Genomic DNA, 17,864 nt, shown 5'->3' on the forward strand with positions numbered 1-17,864 from the left:
TCAAACAGGTTCACAGATTGCATTCGGTTGACGATGCCCTTAGTCTATTAACGCCGCCTTTCCCTCCCCCACCCCCACCTTTTTTCCCTTCTTCTCTCCGGATTCGCCCCTAACTCTCAAGCGCGGATTCCTGGGCCGCGGGGAGCGCTCCCGCTTCCTCGCCGGGAGCTCTGGGCGGTGCTTTTCTCTGGGCCCGCCCCCTTCCTCCTCTGAGCCAATCCGGACAGGTCTGCGAGTGGCATGGCTGCTCCCCGGTCCTCCGACTGTGGGCACCCAGCTAATGCTGCGAGGTATTTCTGGTAGTTTCCCAGTATCCACGCCGGACAGTAAGTTTCTTAGGTCCGCAGTCCTGGTGTCTTGTTGGGCCGCAGGGCTCGGGCTCTGAGGAGAATGGGTAAGGTCCCCAGGCGGGTAAGGTTCGTGGGGTGGGAAGGGAGGAAACTGTTTTTTTGAGACCCTCGGGCCCCTTCCTCCAGAGTATGTTGCCCTTGTTAGCCCGGGACCGGTGCCGCTGGGGGCAGGGGAGGACTGATCCCTGCTCGTGACCTGGCTTTTGCCTTTTGAGGCTAGGAGATGAGTTTAGAACTATGCTTCTAACCTCAAGCAAAAGACAGAGAAAACTGTCTCCCCCTTACCCACGTGTGTTGAGGACTTTTGGTCCTTTCCAGGAGTAGCACCTGTAAACCTCAAATCTTAGACTTTGCCTTTTGAAATTACCCCCAGGTTCAGCATTTGAGGCCAGGTCCATCCATGTCTCCCTTAAAAAAAAGTGGGACTTGAGGTCAATTATTTGAGAACCCTTTGCAAGTAGCTGTGGGTCTCTAAAAATAAAATTAAAAAAAGAGGAATACGTTTAGTATTATTTTCCTTATGGAGCAGCGTAACAAAGCAAAATTAACTCATAATTCCACATAAAGTGTTTTGACTTTATGTTCCCTTCTTTTCCAATCGCTATATTCAAATGAAGATAAAATTTTATATTCTTTTTTTGAATTAGCATTATCATTATGACAATTATATTACATATCACAGTGTTTTGTTTTTATTAGAGTTGCTTTTTATAGATTTCTTAGTGGGGTTGTTGAATATGAAGGTTGGTTTTTCTTTTTTTTTCTCTTAAAATAAGAATGGGCATCATTGTATATGTAACTTCAAATAAAATTACTTGTATGTGTCATTTTAAATTTAGATCCTTCTTTGGATATGTGGGACTTCTCATCTTTAATATCATTATGGATAAACAGGTTTTACATATATTTGGGCTTTGCCTTTGGCTTTAGCCTTTGGATTTGTTTCCAGATTGTCATCAGAAAGCAGGTAAGTGGAGTTACCTTTATTTTTAAAATATATATATATTTATTTATTTTTGGCTGTGTTGAGTCTTCGTCGCGTGTGGGCTTTCTCTAGTTACGGCGAGCGGGGGCTACTCTTTGTTGTGGTGCGCGGGCTTCTCATTGTGGTAGCTTCTCTTGTTACGGAGCACGGGCTCTAGGCACGCAGGCTCCAGTAGTTGCGGCATGCAGCCTCAGTAGTTATGACACACGGGCTTAGTTGCTCCGTAGCCTGTGGGATCTTCCTGGGCCAGGGCTTGAACCCGTGTCCCTTGCATTAGCAGGCGGATTCTTTACCACTGTGCCACCAGGGAAACCCAAGTGGAGTTACTTTTTCTAGGAGAGTATTTGGCATCAAATTTTGTAGAGAATGCAGAGTGCAGATTTTCTAAGGCTTCCAGAAAAATATAGAAATTCTAAAAGGAACTTTCGATCACTTTTATGTTTGGTCTCTAGAAATAGTTTTTCAATGCCAAAAAATTTTTCTGGTCAGTTTTTATAGACTAAGTTATTTACCTTTTCTTTGATGGGCTGTGGAAGTCTCATTGTTAAGATACAGGAAGGTTTTGTAATGAAAAATTAAACTTTTGCAAAAAACCCAAATCTGCTTAGCACCCTTAAGGGGTAGTAGTCTTCTCTTTTCTTTCCAGTAATTAAGAATCAGAAAATAAGTTTCTACTATTATTCCACTACAACACATTATGGGTGAAAGTACGTGTAGTTTTATCCTGGAAGGAATGGGAATCATTATAGTCTTAAGAAATGAGGGCCCTGCTTTTAAAGGACCTAATTATACCAAGGGGTTAATATTTGAGGAGTACAATCGAAAGATTAAGAGAATAATAAAATGGGTCAGTATCTGAGCGATTGATAATTTTCATCCTTAATGAAGTTGGGAAAATATTCAAACTTGATGGATTTTGTGTTTATTTCAAGAACAAAAACTCACAGGAGAAAACCGTTCCAAAAGCATCTCGGGATTTGATGACAAATGGCTATATCTCTCTTCAAAAGAAGGAAGTCTTTGTGTCTGGAGTGAAGATTTTCTATGGTTCTCAGACTGGCACAGCAAAGGTAAGAACTTATAATGACACTTTTCATTGGGTCTCCTGATCTTTTAAGAAAATTTCTGAAAAGTATTCTTTAGCAGTGAACTGAATTGATCTTCTAATCTTTTTTCATCTTTGTTTTTCCTTTTTACAGCATACATTTTTCCTTTCTGGGGTGGTGGGTGGGTTTCATCTCAATTTCAGCTGATTTGGGGGTGTCTGGTGGTCACTGTCATGCGGGGTCTTTGTTCTGAAGCTTGCTTCTGCTCAGCAGAATGGAGACTTGGAGTTCCAAGTCCATTACTGTGTACAGAAGTAGGGGATAGTGAAAAATGGCAGCAGTATGTCCAGTATGGACCCTGACGTTCACAACTTCACACATCTATTTAATGAAATGTATTTTGATTTCTCTGTTAAAAGTGTTAACGATATACATTGACTACTGTATAGATACCGGCTGCAGATATATAGCTGAAAGATGCTTTAATTGTATTTAGATGCTGCCTGCTTCTTTATTATAAAGGTCACAGCTATTTATTGCTTTCTAGGAAAAGAGTCTAAGCCTAACATGAAAATGAATTAAAAACAGAATTCCTTGTCGTTGTTTTGGTAGAGTATTAAAGAGGGTTCTACTGCCCTCTCGTGGATGTTTTGTAGAATACTACTTTTTAAAAGGTTTTCAGTATTTTGTTGTGTGTGTCATAATTGAAGGTCACTTATAATTAAGTTCAACCTTAAGCAGCAGAGGCAGGAAACTGGAAGAAACATTAGAAAGGCATCTGAGCTGCGGAAACAAAGTCCTTTTATGTTACTCATAGAAGATCTCATTCCTAGCCTCTCTTTTATGCCTGCTTTTACGTTTTTTTAAAAGATCAAATTAATACTTGCAGATGGTAACAAATCCAGGTGTACAGAGGGTTCATAATGAAAAGTACTCTTCAGAGAATCCATTTTAACTATTGATATTTCTGTTTTTAATTCCTCTGAGGGTTATTTCTTGAACCTCCTTCTGCCATGTTTCTAGATTAATCAAGTTAGATAAAAGTTATTGACTCCTTGTATTAGTCAGTTCCTCAGATCTCAGCGGCTTAATATTGTTGCCCACATCATTGTTGATATGAGTTAAATGGCCCCCCTTCTTAAAGCTGTGCCATCTGAATTTCTCTATTTGGCTTTCACATTTGATTGATTTGTATTTGGCTTGGTATAGAAGACTCGGGCAAAATTCTTTTCTTACAACTTTGAGGGCATTACATCCTTGTCTTTTTTTTTTTTTTCAATAAATTTATTTATTTTTTATTTTATTTACTTTGGCTGTGTTGGGTCTTCATTACTGCATGTGGGCTTTCTCTAGTTGCGGCGAGAGGGGGCTACTCTTTGTTGTGGTGCGCGGACGTGCGCGGGCTTCTCATTGCGGTGACTTCTCTTGTTGCAGAGCATGGTCTCTAGGCATGCGGGCTTCAGTAGTTGTGGTGCACGGGTTCCGTAGTTGTGACTCGTGGGCTCTAGAGCGCAGGCTCAGTAGTTGTGGCTCACGGGCTTAGTTGTTCCGCGGCATGTGGGATCTTCACGGACCAGGGCTCGAACCCGTGTCCCCTGCATTGGCAGATGGATTCTTAACCACTGCGCCACCAGGGAAGCCCCCTAGAAGCTTTCAGAATAATTCCCTTGTCCTAGATGTTTGGAGCTTTTGTGAGATAGTGTCTAGGTTGGGTCTTTTTCAGCCATTGTATTGTATACTTGGGCTGTTTTGTTTTGAAAATTTGTGTGCATTAATTCTGCTGATATTTCTTGGGTAAACTTCTTTCCCTTCTGTTTTCTCTGTTCTACTTGGTTAGTTGGATGTTGGACCCTTTGGATGGTCTTCTGTGTCTCAAATCCTCTCTCATAACTTTTGGTAACTTTCTTTCTGTTCTGGGTTCTTGGATTTCAATTCCAAACCGTTTTTTTGAATGTTTTAGTTCGGCTATAATGTTTTTAATTGCAAAAATGCCATTCTGTTCAATTTCTATTGCATCTTTTTCATAATCTAAGAATATATTTCAGTGAGTTCCTGATTTATCTGCTTCCTCCATGTTTCTGCTGCTGCTATTTATCTTTCCTGTCACTTGTTCTCATCATGGTCTTGGTGATCTGTGGTTTTCTGTTCATATTTAGGATGGAATGATGGGGTAGCTGGTGTGGATTTTCTCTGTTAACTGTGTAAATAGACTTGTTTTCTCTAATTGTTAGTTCTCACTGTATGCTGTGTGCAAGGTGGGTCAGGGTATGCCAGGTGACCTATCTACCTCACATCTCCCTCTAACTACCACCTCAATTTTTTTTTTTTTTATAGTATTACTCCTTGAAAGTGTTGTCTGTGCTTGCTGTCTCTAATTTCTCTACTCCTGTCTTTCTTGACCCACTCCAGTTAGGCTTGTGTGCCCCAGCCTGCTCCCAGTGACTTTCATGTCGCTAATTAATTCCCAGTCTTCATCTTACTTGGCCTCTTAGCTGCACGACAGCTCCTTCCTTGTTGACATACTTTCTCCATTGAACTTTTGGGACACTCTTCTCTAGGTTCTCCTCCTCCTCTGCTGAGGCTAGTCTGCCTCACTGTCATTTGCGGATTTCTCCTCATCTTCTTGCCCTCCAAAGATAGGAGCGTCCCAGGGCACAGTTCTTGAGACTATGTCTTTATCTGCACTCACTTCACTCTCTAAGGGATCTTGTTATCTAGAGCTTTCAGTTCTATTTATTAGAATTTGACAGAGTTTTTCTGTAAAGGGCTAGATATTTTATTTTACATATGTTTTTTAGGTTTTCAGGTTTTGCAAGGCGTATGGTCTTTGTTGCAGCTGTTCAGCTCCGCTGATGTCGTGTGAAAGCAGCCGTGGACCATGTGTAAATAAATGAGCATGACTGTATTCCAGTAACCTTTACTTATAAAGACAGAGGGCCGGATCTGGCCTTCAGGCCCTAGTGTGCTGATCCCTGTAGTAGATGATGGCCTCTAAATGTATGTTTCTAATCTGAACTTTTCCTCTCAACCCCAGACACTCATCCCCAGCTGCCTATCTATCTTAGATCTTCATGTGGATGGATGTGTAGTAGGCGACTCAGAATTAGTGTGCTCACAACTAAACTCCCAATTTTCTGCCCAAACCTCTTCCACCTCTAATTTTTCCCATTCTGATAAGTGGCAACTGCATCCTTCCAGTTGCCCAGTTCAAAAAAACCTTTGACTTCTCTCTTTTTCTTACTACCCACATCCAGTCTGTCAGCACATGCTGTGTGTTCTACTTTCAGAATAGATCCAGATTCCAGTCACTTCTTACTGCCTTCACTGCTGCTGCCCCGGGCTAAGCCAGCCTCCCTCATATTTTGTCTGGGTTACTGCGGTCATCTCATCCTCAGCCTCCTTCGTTTAGCCCGTCCCAGCAACCACAGGGACCGTGAGAACTTAGGCGAAATGGTGTTAATCATCTTGGCTTAATACCGTGCAGTGACTCCCTCATTCACTTAAAGCAAATGCCAAAGCCCCCATGGTGGCCAAGAGGCCCTCACTTCTGGGTCTCCACCATCTCCTTTACCTCATGTCCTTGGTCCCCCCCTCCAGTCTTATTAACCTCCTTGCCGAGTGTGCTCGCGCATTTGGGCCTTTTCACTTACACGCCCCTCTGCTGGGGATAGCCTCTGGCTTGCTCTCTCACTTCCTTCAGGTTTTGCTCAAGTCTTTATTTTTGAGGCCTGTGGCAGTGTTGTCTGACACCAAATAGTTGTTTTCCCACACCTATTTTCCGATTCTGGTACTGTCTACTCGAGTTATTGTCAGATTGTCCCCACCTCAGACACCAGTCACAAGTCCCAGGGGCCATGTGTACTCCTGACTGGCCAGTTATACATTCAGGGGTTCCCACAGTCTCTTTCGTAGGTTTGCTAATTCCCTAGAATGACTCACAGAATGCAGGGAATTGCTTTGCTTAGTCTACTGGTTTATTATAATGGATACAACTCAGAAAGAGACAAATGGGAGAGATGATGGGGCAGGTCTTGGGGGGAGGGGCGGCACAGAGCTTGTGTGTCCTATTTTGATGTGCCACCTCCTCGGCATATCAATGTGTCCCCCAACCCCTGTCATTTAGGGTTTTTTATGGAGATTTCATTACGTAAGCATGACTGATTAAATCATCGACCATATCTGATTGAACTGCATCTCCTGCCACCCCTCCCCTCCCCTCCCCACAGGGAGAGAAGATGTTGAAAGTTCTAAGCCTTTAATCCCAGGGTTGGTTTTCCGCTGACCAGCCTCCATCCTGAAGCTACCTAGTCCCCCACCGCAACCCCATGAGTCATCTCATTAACACACCAAAGACAGCAAGTTCCAAGGATTTTAGGAGCTCTACGAGCTCCCTGGAAACAAAGACCAAATATTTATTTTTTATTCTATATACCTGTCCTGACCCTCCTTATGTAAAATAACAACTCTCCCCATGCCTCCAATACCGCATTCTTACCCCTTATCCTCTTTTCCTCCACAGCACTGATCACCATCTGATATACTGTGTATTTTCTCATTTGTGTGTTTATTCTCTCTCTGTCCATTAGAACATCTCCTTGAGGATGTTCCTTGGTGCTCCTTAAGGGCAGGGAACATGTGTGCCTTGTTCCCTGTTGGGTAATATCGCCCAGAGCTGAGACTGGCCTGGTGGATGCCCAGTAAACGGCGAGGGCAGGCTTAGCTTTAGTCCTGGCAGGTGGTGAGCCAAGTATTAGGCTACCAGGCCAGAAAGAGGAAGAGAATTCCCTGGGGTGCCAACATCTGGCTAGAAGTTGTAGCCTTCCCCAACCATTTGGTTCATTTTGTTTGGAGAAGAGAGTAGCAGGAGTCTGCCTGGGGGTAAAAGGTGAGTGTCGCTGAGGCTCTGTGTGCACCGGTCCCATATGATACAGTTTCTCTGTATGCCCCAGGGTCTTCTCTGGCCCACTGCTCCCTCCCATTTTTGCCCCCGTGACTGACTGATCCCAGAGCCCCTCTGGTTCTGTGTCTCCCCCGAGGCTTTCTTCGGTCTGTCAGCCTGCTGCTTTCTGCTTTCTGTCTCCCAGAAATGTGCTCGCAGTTCTCATATTTCCCACTCTCCTCCCTCTTTGGTATTTCTTCTCCGTCTATATGTTTCTTCTAGTGGGGCAAAGCAGCCGAAATGTCTACAAGTACATATAATCCCACATATGTACTTGTAGAGTGAGAACAACACAGCTGAGTGATTGGTCTCTGTAAAGATGCTTGAGAAAATGGTAGAAATAAGAATAGAATTTGTGTTGACGGTGTTACATGTCAGTCACCGGAAAAGCTTTTCATGCTAAATGCCTCATTACCTTGTCAACAGGAATAAATGATGACTGTATTTTTCATTTATTTAGCTTATTGAAGACTTTATTTGATTTTTTTCCCTCCTATCAGGGATTTGCGACAGTTCTTGCCAAAGCAGTTAGCTCCCTTGATCTGCCTGTGGCAGTTATTAATCTGAAGGAATATGACCCAGATGACCATCTAGTAGAAGAGGTTGGTAATTGTCTTATTTTTCCTTCAATCACAACTTTCAAATTTAATTGACCTCCTGTGTTCTGGGATAAACAGACTCTTCAGAATAAATTTAATTTTCACGCTAAAGGATTCCAGTCGGTTGAGCGTTCAGTGTCAGTCAGGTGCTGAGTGTGTGGTGGCGTGCCGACTTGGGCATGATGCGGGGCCGGTCCCTCTGGGGTGTTAGACTGAAAGCTTGGGTGGTTGGAAGTTCCCTCCTGCTTTGACTATCGTAATCAAAGAGGGTTGTCACTGATGGCCGTGTGCCGGGCATATGAACCACGTGTAAGCCTGCTGAAAGGTCAGGAGCCACTTGGGTGGCAGAAGCAGTATGGGTTTTGGAGTTAGAGAAATCTCTTTAACTGGCTGTGTGACCTCCAGGCGTAATGTCATATCTGTGAGAGCTTCATTTCTTCACCTGAGGAATGCCCCGCCCCCTCCTCTAGCCATGCCCAGGTAGGGAAGTTGGCCTGACAGCAGCGGTTCTCCAAGCGTGGTCCTTGAACCGACAGTATCAGCATTTCTGGGAACTCGTTAGAAATGCAGATTCTCAGGTCCTAGCCCAGCCCCGCGGAATCAAAGTCTGGATGTGGGGCTGTGTTTTAACAAGTGCCGCAGGTGATTCTGAAGCAGCTAAAGTTGGAGAAGCAGTTGGAACAGGCATCGACAGGCCTTTTCTTTAAAGGGCCAGATGGTAAATATCTTCAGCTTTGTGGGCCACGCAGCTACTGAGTTCTGCCTTTGAGGCACGAAACAGCCAAAAACAGTATGTAAATGAGTGAGTGTGGCTGTGTTCCAATAAAATTTTATTTACAAAAACAGGCAGTGAGTGGGACTGGGCCTGCGGGCTGTAATTTGCCAGTCCCTTCTTAGTGGATAAACCTCTAGCTGTAAATGTGCATTTCCTTCTCCCCCAAGAAACGTTGGAGTACAAATGAGTGAGCTTGAATCCGCTCTAAATTATTTGTTTAAAATTATTAGCAAGCTTGGATACTTAATTATTTGTAAGGGATTACTTATAACTTACCTCCTGACTTGGAACTGTGAAGATACACCTGAGCAGATGAAATACTGTGGCTCACAGGACTGAAGATGTGTTTTGTTTCCCGTGGAGATGATGGTGCCAAGTGTTAAGTCACTTTACATTTAACGTTTTATTGCTTTGATTTTTCAGGGGATGTCTTAGAGATCTTTCTGTATTTCTTCCTGACTGATTTGGCTTTTGTTTCCAATATGGCAAGCAGGAGCTGATAGGAATTTATAGTCTGGGAAATTGGACAGAGTATATGGTGAAGGGCACCAGGAGGTGTGTTGGCAGGAGCAAGGGGCTGGGTTTTCTCCCCTGTGCAAGGTCCTGGCCCTGTTTCCTTTCTCTTTTGAAAATAAGTAACATTTCTAAAAGCACTCTTTGTCTTTAGAGGTTAGTGTGATATGAATGTCAGCGTTTCAAAAAGGATTTTCTTCGTTGAGATAACTTTATATCTTGGCTACTCTTCTGAAATAATGAATTTGTTGGTTAGGTTACCAGTAAAAATGTCTGTGCCTTCCTGGTTGCTACCTACACTGACGGTCGGCCGACTGAGAGCGCGGAGTGGTTCTGCAGGTGGCTAGAGGACGCAGCCAATGACTTTCGATTTGGCAAAACGTACCTGAAGGGTGTGAGATATGCGGTGTTTGGCCTGGGAAATTCTGCGTATGTGAGCCACTTCAACAAGGTAGGTACAAGGTAGGTATGTGTTGAATTGTAGGGATACATTCTCTTAAGTGAAAAAAAAAATCACCTACACAGGTACATACATGTGGGTGTATGTGAGACAATCCACACTCTTTGGTACTTATTAATAAACTTTTTGTGTTATTCTTTTTATCGCTGGAAATTGCTACCGTATAGGAGGCTCTCAGTAAATTTTTATTGAATAAAATGAATGAAAATGCTTCCTATTGTCTAGCGTCTTAGTGGCTTGTATTCATGGCCAGAGTCTAGCCTCCTGTCCCCAGGCAGGACCTTGTAGATGGAAGGTCCCTGATTCTTTGGGACCTGTTCTGTTGTGGAGTGACCTTTACTGCCCAAACTAACTCTTCACACAGTTAACTTGTTGTCTTTTAATCATTACTTTTCTTTTCTTTTTTTTTTTTTTAATTTTATTTATTTATTAGTTGTTTGTGCCGGGTCTTAGTTGTGGCAGGTGGGCTCCTTAGTTGTGGCTTGTGGGCTCCTTAGTTGTGGCAGGTGGGCTCCTTAGTTGCGGCATGCATGTGGGATCTCATTCCCGGACCAGGGATCGAACCCGGGCCCCCTGTATTGGGAGCACGGAGCCTTAACCACTGTACCACCAGGGAAGTCCCTAATCATTACTTTTTAAAGTAATGAAATAGAAGAAAAACATTCACTGCCCTTTATGTAAGAAAATATTAATTGTTTTCTTTTATTCTCCTGGATCCTTTTTTCTGAGTGAAATTAACTTGGCTCCTTTTCCTTTGCATTCTCTATACTTTAAAAAAGAAAAATGTGGAGCCTCTCAGTTTCTTAGTGGTTCTGAAAAGCGATCAGAATTTTTTTACGTGTCCCTCTCCCCAGATGTGAGCACAGCTCGGCTCACCTATCTTTGGTAGAATGTGAGGAAAGATGAAGGTGGAGATCTTTCTGTAAAAGTTGTTTTCATCCAACTGTTCTATCAAGATGTGTATTCTCCATGCCTGCCACCCCCCCATATTTTCAAAGGAAGTAGACACAAGGTAAAATTCAGATATGTAAATATTTTGTTTACTGTCTTGCCACTTAGGAAGCCTGTTAAGTTTTTGAACTCTTAATTGTACTTCTTGATAACTCCTGTGCCTCAGCTTAAGTGCTTCATGCTGTAATAAAATGCATTTCTGGCTTATGAAATCATGAGTCTTGCCAAATGGGCTCCATTTGTACTTTGTTGTTTAATGGTCTTTGGCCCCAGAGGCTTTATTTTAGAAGAAACTGATTTTGCTACTGAGTGATTTCATTCTGACCATGGTTTAGAAGACAAGTTTTCAAATCCTTCATCAGGTACTAACCCTTAGTTTAAAAAAAGAATTTGTCGGTCCCTATATTTAAAAAAAAAAAAAAAAAATCTTCTGCAGAATCTTACCCGAACGTATCAACGGCTGGAGGGCCTGAAGCCCTTTTGACTGAGCAGTTCCTTCTTCCTAGCGGCGGCCGGGGACCGGGCCCCAGCGGAACCCCAGGCTGTCGCAGAGCAGGCTGCCAGCCTCTGATCTGGAGGACTGTTGTAGCTCACCTGTCTCTTCCTCCTGCAGGTGGGGAAGAACGTGGACAAGTGGCTCTGGATGCTCGGCGCCCATCGCGTGATGTCCCGAGGGGAGGGTGACTGCGACGTGGTTAAAAGCAAACACGGCAGCATCGAGGCCGACTTCACAGCGTGGAAGGCTAGGTTCATCTCCCGGCTGCAGGCGCTCTGTAAAGGAGAGAGAAAACCCTGCGGTGGCAACTGCAAGAAAGGCAAGTGCGAGTCTAATCAGCGCGGCTCGGAGGCAGTGGAGCCAGGGTCTCACGCTCAAGAGGGATCTCATCAGAGAGGCGCTGAGGTACGGAGCCCACGTGTCCATGTCTCCCTGTTTTCCGCCTGCATTTGGAGGTGCTGAACCTCTCCTCTGTCCTGGGAAGCTCTTTCCTTGGCCTCTGGTTAGAAGGAAGAGCTGCAGCTCATGTGGGGATGTTCTAGAGAGAGTGGGGTCCTAGGATAAGCCATGTTGTGCTGAGTGCTTTCCTAAATATGTTCTTTAATTGTTGCATTGCTGGAATCCAGTAGGTTTCTACCCCAGTTTGCAGGTTAGGAAACGGGTCTGGAGAAGTTGGGTATGTCCCGGCTGAGCTCATATCTTTTTATCCCCAAACCACATATTCCTCCCGACCTCTTTTATTTAACGACTCCATTAATCACTCAGACTTGAAGGCTGCAAGTCATCCCAGGTTCCTCTCTTTCATCCCTCACATTCTAAAAATTTCTCTTTCTTCAGATACCCCAGTTCCTTTGAAGCTCGTGTTACATCAGGCTGTATCACTGCTGTTGTCTTTGGGCCACCTGGTCGCTTGCATCATTTGGGAACAACTTGACATTCTGACTCCCTGTCTTTCTCGCCACCGTTGCTCCTGTCATTCCTCTTGGTGGCTGAGCCATCCACATACATGATTTATCCTGTCCCTTTCCTGGCCTTCACACCCCCAGGAACCATTTTCTCCAGTGACCTCGGCCTCCCACTTCCATGCTCACCTCTGACATTTCATGTCCCTGTGACCTGAGCTCTGAGCTCTCTCTGGTGCTCTTACTTTAAAGTTCTTTGGACCCCATGTTTTTTTTCACAGGGTAGTGCTAACTGCTTACTTCACTTCTGTCTTTACCCAGTTTTTAAATTTTATACTCGTTCTCTTAAAAACATCTTCAATTCCCTTGCCGTCCACTCCCTCTTCCAACCCAGTTGGCTAAGCCCCAAGCCAGGTTGGAACCTGTCTGCCTTCTCTTTGACCACAGATTGGTGGCCACGGGCTCAGGTGTGCAGCCAGAACTGCCCCCAGTCTCCAGCATCCTCTCACTCTCCGAGACCACTGTTCAGTGCTCTCTTTCCCCCACCCCTTCCTCCAGCTCTCATAGGAAGCCAACAGAGAATTCTCTTAGAGCCTCCCCGCCCTGTCTACAAATCCTGCCATCTTTTCTGCCACGGAGACCAAGTATCTAGTTCCTGTCAAGCCCACTCTGTGCATGCTCTGGGATCAAGGACTTTGTTCCTTCATATATTGTGTGTCTCTCCCCTGCACTGTTAATCTCTCTCTCTCTACTAGGTGGTCCCCAGAAATACATAAATGTGCTCTGGAATCACCTGTGTTTAAACAAACACAGAAAGCAAATAAGAAACAAGCCTTTCCTTTGTTCTGTGCCTTTCAGCTGCTGTTTCATTTTTCTGCTCTTTTTTTTTTTTTTTTTTAAATATGTTTTTGGTTTCCAAATGTATGGGTTTTTTTTTTTTTTTTTTTAATGTTATTTATTTATTTACTTTTGACTGTGTTGGGTCTTCGTTTCTGTGCGAGGGCTTTCTCTAGTTGCGGCAAGCGGGGGCCACTCTTCATCGCGGTGCGCGGGCCTCTCACTATCGCGGCCTCTCTTGTAGCGGAGCACAGGCTCCAGACGCGCAGGCTCAGTAGTTGTGGCTCACGGGCCCACTTGCTCCGCAGCATGTGGGATCTTCCCAGACCAGGGTTCGAACCGGTGTCCCCTGCATTAGCAGGCAGATTCTCAACCACTGCGCCACCAGGGAAGCCCATTGCTGCATTTTTTAAAATAAATTTATTTATATTGTATTTTTGGCTGCGTTGGGTCTTCGTTGCCATGCACAGGCTTTCTCTAGCTGTGGCAAGTGGGGGCTACTCTTCATCGTGGTGCACGGGCTTCTCATTGCGGTGGCTTCTCTTGTTACGGAGCATGGGCTCTAGGTGCACGGGCTTCAGTAGTTGTGGCACGCAGGCTCAGTAGTTGTGGCTCACGGGCTTTAGAGCGCAGGCTCAGTAGTTGTGGTGCATGGGCTTAGTTGCTCCGCAGCATTTGGGATCTTCGTGGACCAGGGCTCGAACCCGTGTCCCCTGCATTGGCAGGCGGCTTCTTAACCACTGTGCCACCAGGGAAGTCCCCTGTTGCTACATATGTTTTGATTTCTCTATAACCATCACTAATTCCAGAACTATCAGAACTGAAAGTTGTTTTTCAGTATTCTGTAGTTGTTACTGATTCTTGGTGGCTTCTCGTGTGCCCTCTCCTTCTGCTCCACTGTGGCGTGGCTGCCCTCGAAGCCTTGCTGCAGCTGAAGTCCTGTGTCTTCCATCCACAGCCTTCCTCTCGCCAGCTTCTTGGGTTCCCTAATTCTTGTGTCTCATATCCTCTTATCTCTCTACTGACTCTTGTTTTTTGGAGCACATTCTCCAGTAGCTCTTTGAGAAAGGGTGTTTTAAAGGTGGATTTGCAGACTTTTCATATCTGTGAGTCTTTATCCCATCTTCACAGTTGATTGATGCTTTGGCTGCGTGTAGAATTCTAGATGGGAGTCATTTTCTTTCAGAAAATGGAATGCGTAATCCGTTGTCTTCTAGTTAAGAGTGGAACCCAAGTTTAATTTGGTTCTGAGTTTGTATTATATTATCTTTCTTCACCCCTCCTACAAACCTTAAAACCTCCAAATAAAATCCCTCTAACCAGCTATTCTTTGCTCTGTTCTTCCCCCCAAATTCTGTGCCTGTTTTTCTTGCTTTCTCTGCTTGTACAGAACATTTTTTCTAGTTTATCTTTACGCCAAGGATGCAGCCTTGTGGGGTCCCCAGCTTTGACTCTGGTCTCCTGTGTAAGAATTTCCTCCTAGTATCGTCCCTTCAACTTTACCTGCTCTTCCCTTGTCCTGTCCTGCTGTCAAAACAGGTTCCACAGATTCAGCAGATACTCTCAGCTCCATGTGTCACTTACCTCCTGGGATTCGCCTTTTTAGTTCATATTTGACCTCTTTGGATTCCTTACGTTTTTGCCAACTCCATAATACATTTAAAATTATGCTTTTAAAATATAGGGACTTCCCTGGCAGTCTAGTGGTTAAGACTCCGTGGTTCCACTGCAGCTTTGTAGGCCATATTGTTTCTGTTGCAGCTATCAGCTCTGCCATATTAAGAAAGTAGCCATAGATAATGTGTAAATGATGGGCTCCTTTAGATTTGGCCTGAGGCTGGCTGGCCTCTAGACTAAAATATCTCAAGTCCATCCAGTGAACTTACAATCTGGGAAAGAATATTAGACACTTTGCTACTTTGCACAGTGTATTTCTGAAGCATTGATGTTCCAACAGGAAGAGCCCTTTGGGAGCACCAGTGAGGAAGAGTCTGGTACTGAGGACCATCAGAGTCTAAAATCTGTCATTGATGTTGAAGACCTCGGCAAGATTATGGATCGTATGAAGAAAGAAAAGGTACTGTAATTTTGGGAAATGGTGAGCTGGGATCCTACAGTTGGTTGACATCTAGCATCTGTGTTGGTGCATAGTCCATCTGAGCTCATAATTGGACAGTTTTATTTCTTTGCCTCCTGTTTTGAGAGTTTTATACTTTTTTTGGCCATTTTAACATGAGTTGTGTGAAAATCTTTCTCAGCCCTGTGGAAATGAGCTCGCAGTAGAACAGACATAACTGAGGAAAGGGTAGATGGTTAGAGGGACTTTCCTCAGTGTTGTGGCTGAAGATGACAGGATGAGCAGCATGATGAGATTGGTGTTGAGATTCCCAGTGGAACCCTCATGTAAAAGTGCTTCCCTGTGGTAGACCGAGTGGTGTTGGGCTTAGGGATGGCACGGTGGTCTGTGGGTGTTGAGGTCAGCGTAGGTGGAGGCCCTAGTAATCTAGGAAATGTTCATCTAGGTTGTCATTGTCTTAGTTACTCGAAGAGTAAGAGAATGTACGGTGTAGTAGGATTTTATGCAGAGTCTAATGATCTAAAATGGAAATAACATTATATATACAATAATATAAAAATATAAAGTCTCAATTTATGTGTGAGTTTTGGGAAATGAGAATATCCTAAGGTAAAAATGTATCGAATGCATAAGTCTTAGAAACAAAAGAAGCAAACTGTGGAAGAATCCAGGGAAACCTATGATAAAATTAACACAAACTCAAATGAAACAGTTCAGTAAGGCAGCAGGCCATAGTAAGGTAAAAAGTCAGCACCCTTTATATTCCCAGATAATAACCAGTTAGAAGCTGTGGTGGGAGAGGACCCCATTTACAGCAGCTACATAAAAAATAAAAATAAAATAAAAAAATAAATAAAATAAAAAATAAAAAAATAAAAAATAAACACACACATAGGGATACACTTCTGAAGAAATAATCTTAAATCTCTACGAGGAAGACTTTAAAACATTCCTGGAAGATGTAAAAGTGCCTTGAACAAATGACAAGACCTTCCTCGTTTTTAGATATAGTGACTCAGTATTGTAATGCTGTCAGTTCTTTTAAGTGAATACATACATTTGATGCAATCCCATTAAAATTCCAGTAAGGTATTTTTTTTTGGAGCTAGACTGGTTGATTCATGTGGAAAAATAAACATGCAAGGGTAGTTAGGGAAACTTTGGCAAAAGTCATAATGAGAAAGCCTAGCCCTACCAGGTATTTAAACTTACTACAAGGCATCTGTAACTGACACTGTGGTACTGGCTCCCGATGAGACAGACAGACCAATGCAACAGAATAAAATTCCAGGAATAGATCCAAGAATATACGGAATTTCATATATGATAAAGGGGTGCCTCTTTTCCCCAGGGGGAAGATATACTTTTAAGATAAATGATGTTGACAACTGGCTAGCTACTCGTGAAAAGATAAGTTGGCTCTGAACCTCATACATACATCAGGATAAACTCCAATCTGAGTTAGATCTCCAATCAGAGATATAAGTGTTGAGAAATATGTAAATAATAGAATTAGATGCATTATTTAAAACTTGAAGAAAGATTTTGTATATGATCTGAAATCTGGAAACAATAAAACATTGAATGTCAGTGATTTTAAAAAAAATTCACGTGGCTATAAACAAAATCAAAAGACAAATGATAAAGTGAGGGAAAATATTTGCCCCTTATGCTATAAAGAAGGAGTTAATTTTTCTACCATACACAGCACTCTTAAAAATTGAATGAACAAAAAAGACTTTAATAGAAAAAAATAGGAAAAACACATGAATAGGCGAGTCTCAGAAAAAGCTCTACAAATAGACTTTAAACATATGAAAAAATCCTCAAATTCACTCATAATAAAGGGCATGCAAATTAAAACTACACTGATATACGTTTCTCACCTAGAAAAGTAGCAGAAATTCAAAAGTTGAACAAGGCACAGTTGGTGAGGCTCTGTGGAAACAGGCACCCATACTTTTCTGATGGGAGTCCAGAATGGTATACCCGTGTTCAGGGGCTTTTGGCAGTCTTTACCAAATTCACACGCATTTACGCGTGATCCAGCAGGCCCAGATGTATAAATTTGCCTTGAAGATACATCTTCACAAATACAAAGCAGCATCTGCACAAGGTTATGCCTTGCAGCAAGTATAACAAACAGCTGCTGGATACTGGCTGAAAAAAGCATGATGTACCCACACAGTATAATATTGTTGTACAGCTGTGAAAAATAATAAAGTAGATCCATATGCATTAATGTGATTTCCAGGTGGTATGATTTGGAGGCTGATACGAACTTAAGATTTTACAAAATGTATGATTATTGTCATGTTATATTTGCAAATTTATAATTTAAGTGTGTGTGCGTATAAATAATATTTTGTGGCTGTGTTTGTGGAAAGGACCTGTCATATTCTGACACCAGCTAACACCCAGTTAATTCAAATGACCTGCAGTTCAATTCAGTTCTGGCACTACCTGGAGTTAGTGTCAGACCCCACAGGTTTAGGGGATAGTCCTGTGCAAGACTGTCCCCACTTCAGTGGTAGCTGTAAGTCTAAGGGTCCACTTGGACTTCCGACCAACTGGCCATAAGTATGGGGGTTCTCATGTCCGATCCCCTCACGTTCGATAATTTGCTAGGATGACTCAGAACTCACTGAAAGCACTGTACAAATCTCCCTTGATTTACAATGGTGTTATGTCCCAATAAACCCATTTTAAGTTGAAAGTTTTGTAAGTCAAAAACATATTTAATACACCTAACCTAGCAAATATCAAAGCTTAGCCTAACCTACCTTGAACATACTCAGAACACTTAAATTAGCCTACATTTGGGCAGAATCATCTAACATAAAGCCTATTTTATAATAAAGTGTTGAATGTTTCATGTAATTTATTGAATAGCGTACTGAAAGTGAAAGAGTGGTTATATGGGTACAGAATGGT

At 43.1% G+C, this 17,864-nt stretch overlaps 1 protein-coding gene across 3 annotated transcripts in view; it reads left to right on the forward strand.

Annotated features, from left to right (window-relative positions):
- The first annotated feature begins 211 nt into the window (after positions 1–211).
- LOC118881561 (S-adenosyl-L-methionine-dependent tRNA 4-demethylwyosine synthase TYW1) overlaps positions 212–17,864 on the forward strand; it is a 203,470-nt gene continuing 185,817 nt past the window's right edge. The window contains exons 1-7 of one of the 3 annotated variants that reach the window (XM_036826658.1): positions 212–394; positions 1,190–1,317; positions 2,268–2,405; positions 7,821–7,922; positions 9,464–9,658; positions 11,232–11,519; positions 14,811–14,930. In XM_036826658.1, the coding sequence (XP_036682553.1) occupies positions 391–394; positions 1,190–1,317; positions 2,268–2,405; positions 7,821–7,922; positions 9,464–9,658; positions 11,232–11,519; positions 14,811–14,930 (975 nt within the window). In that variant the 5' untranslated portion in view covers positions 212–390. The remainder of the gene's footprint in view (positions 395–1,189; positions 1,318–2,267; positions 2,406–7,820; positions 7,923–9,463; positions 9,659–11,231; positions 11,520–14,810; positions 14,931–17,864) is intronic. The other 2 variants (XM_036826657.1, XM_036826659.1) reach the window with 2 other exon arrangements.

This window comes from Balaenoptera musculus, chromosome 15 (assembly GCF_009873245.2).
Source record: "Balaenoptera musculus isolate JJ_BM4_2016_0621 chromosome 15, mBalMus1.pri.v3, whole genome shotgun sequence".
Classification (NCBI taxonomy): Eukaryota; Metazoa; Chordata; class Mammalia; order Artiodactyla; family Balaenopteridae; genus Balaenoptera; species Balaenoptera musculus.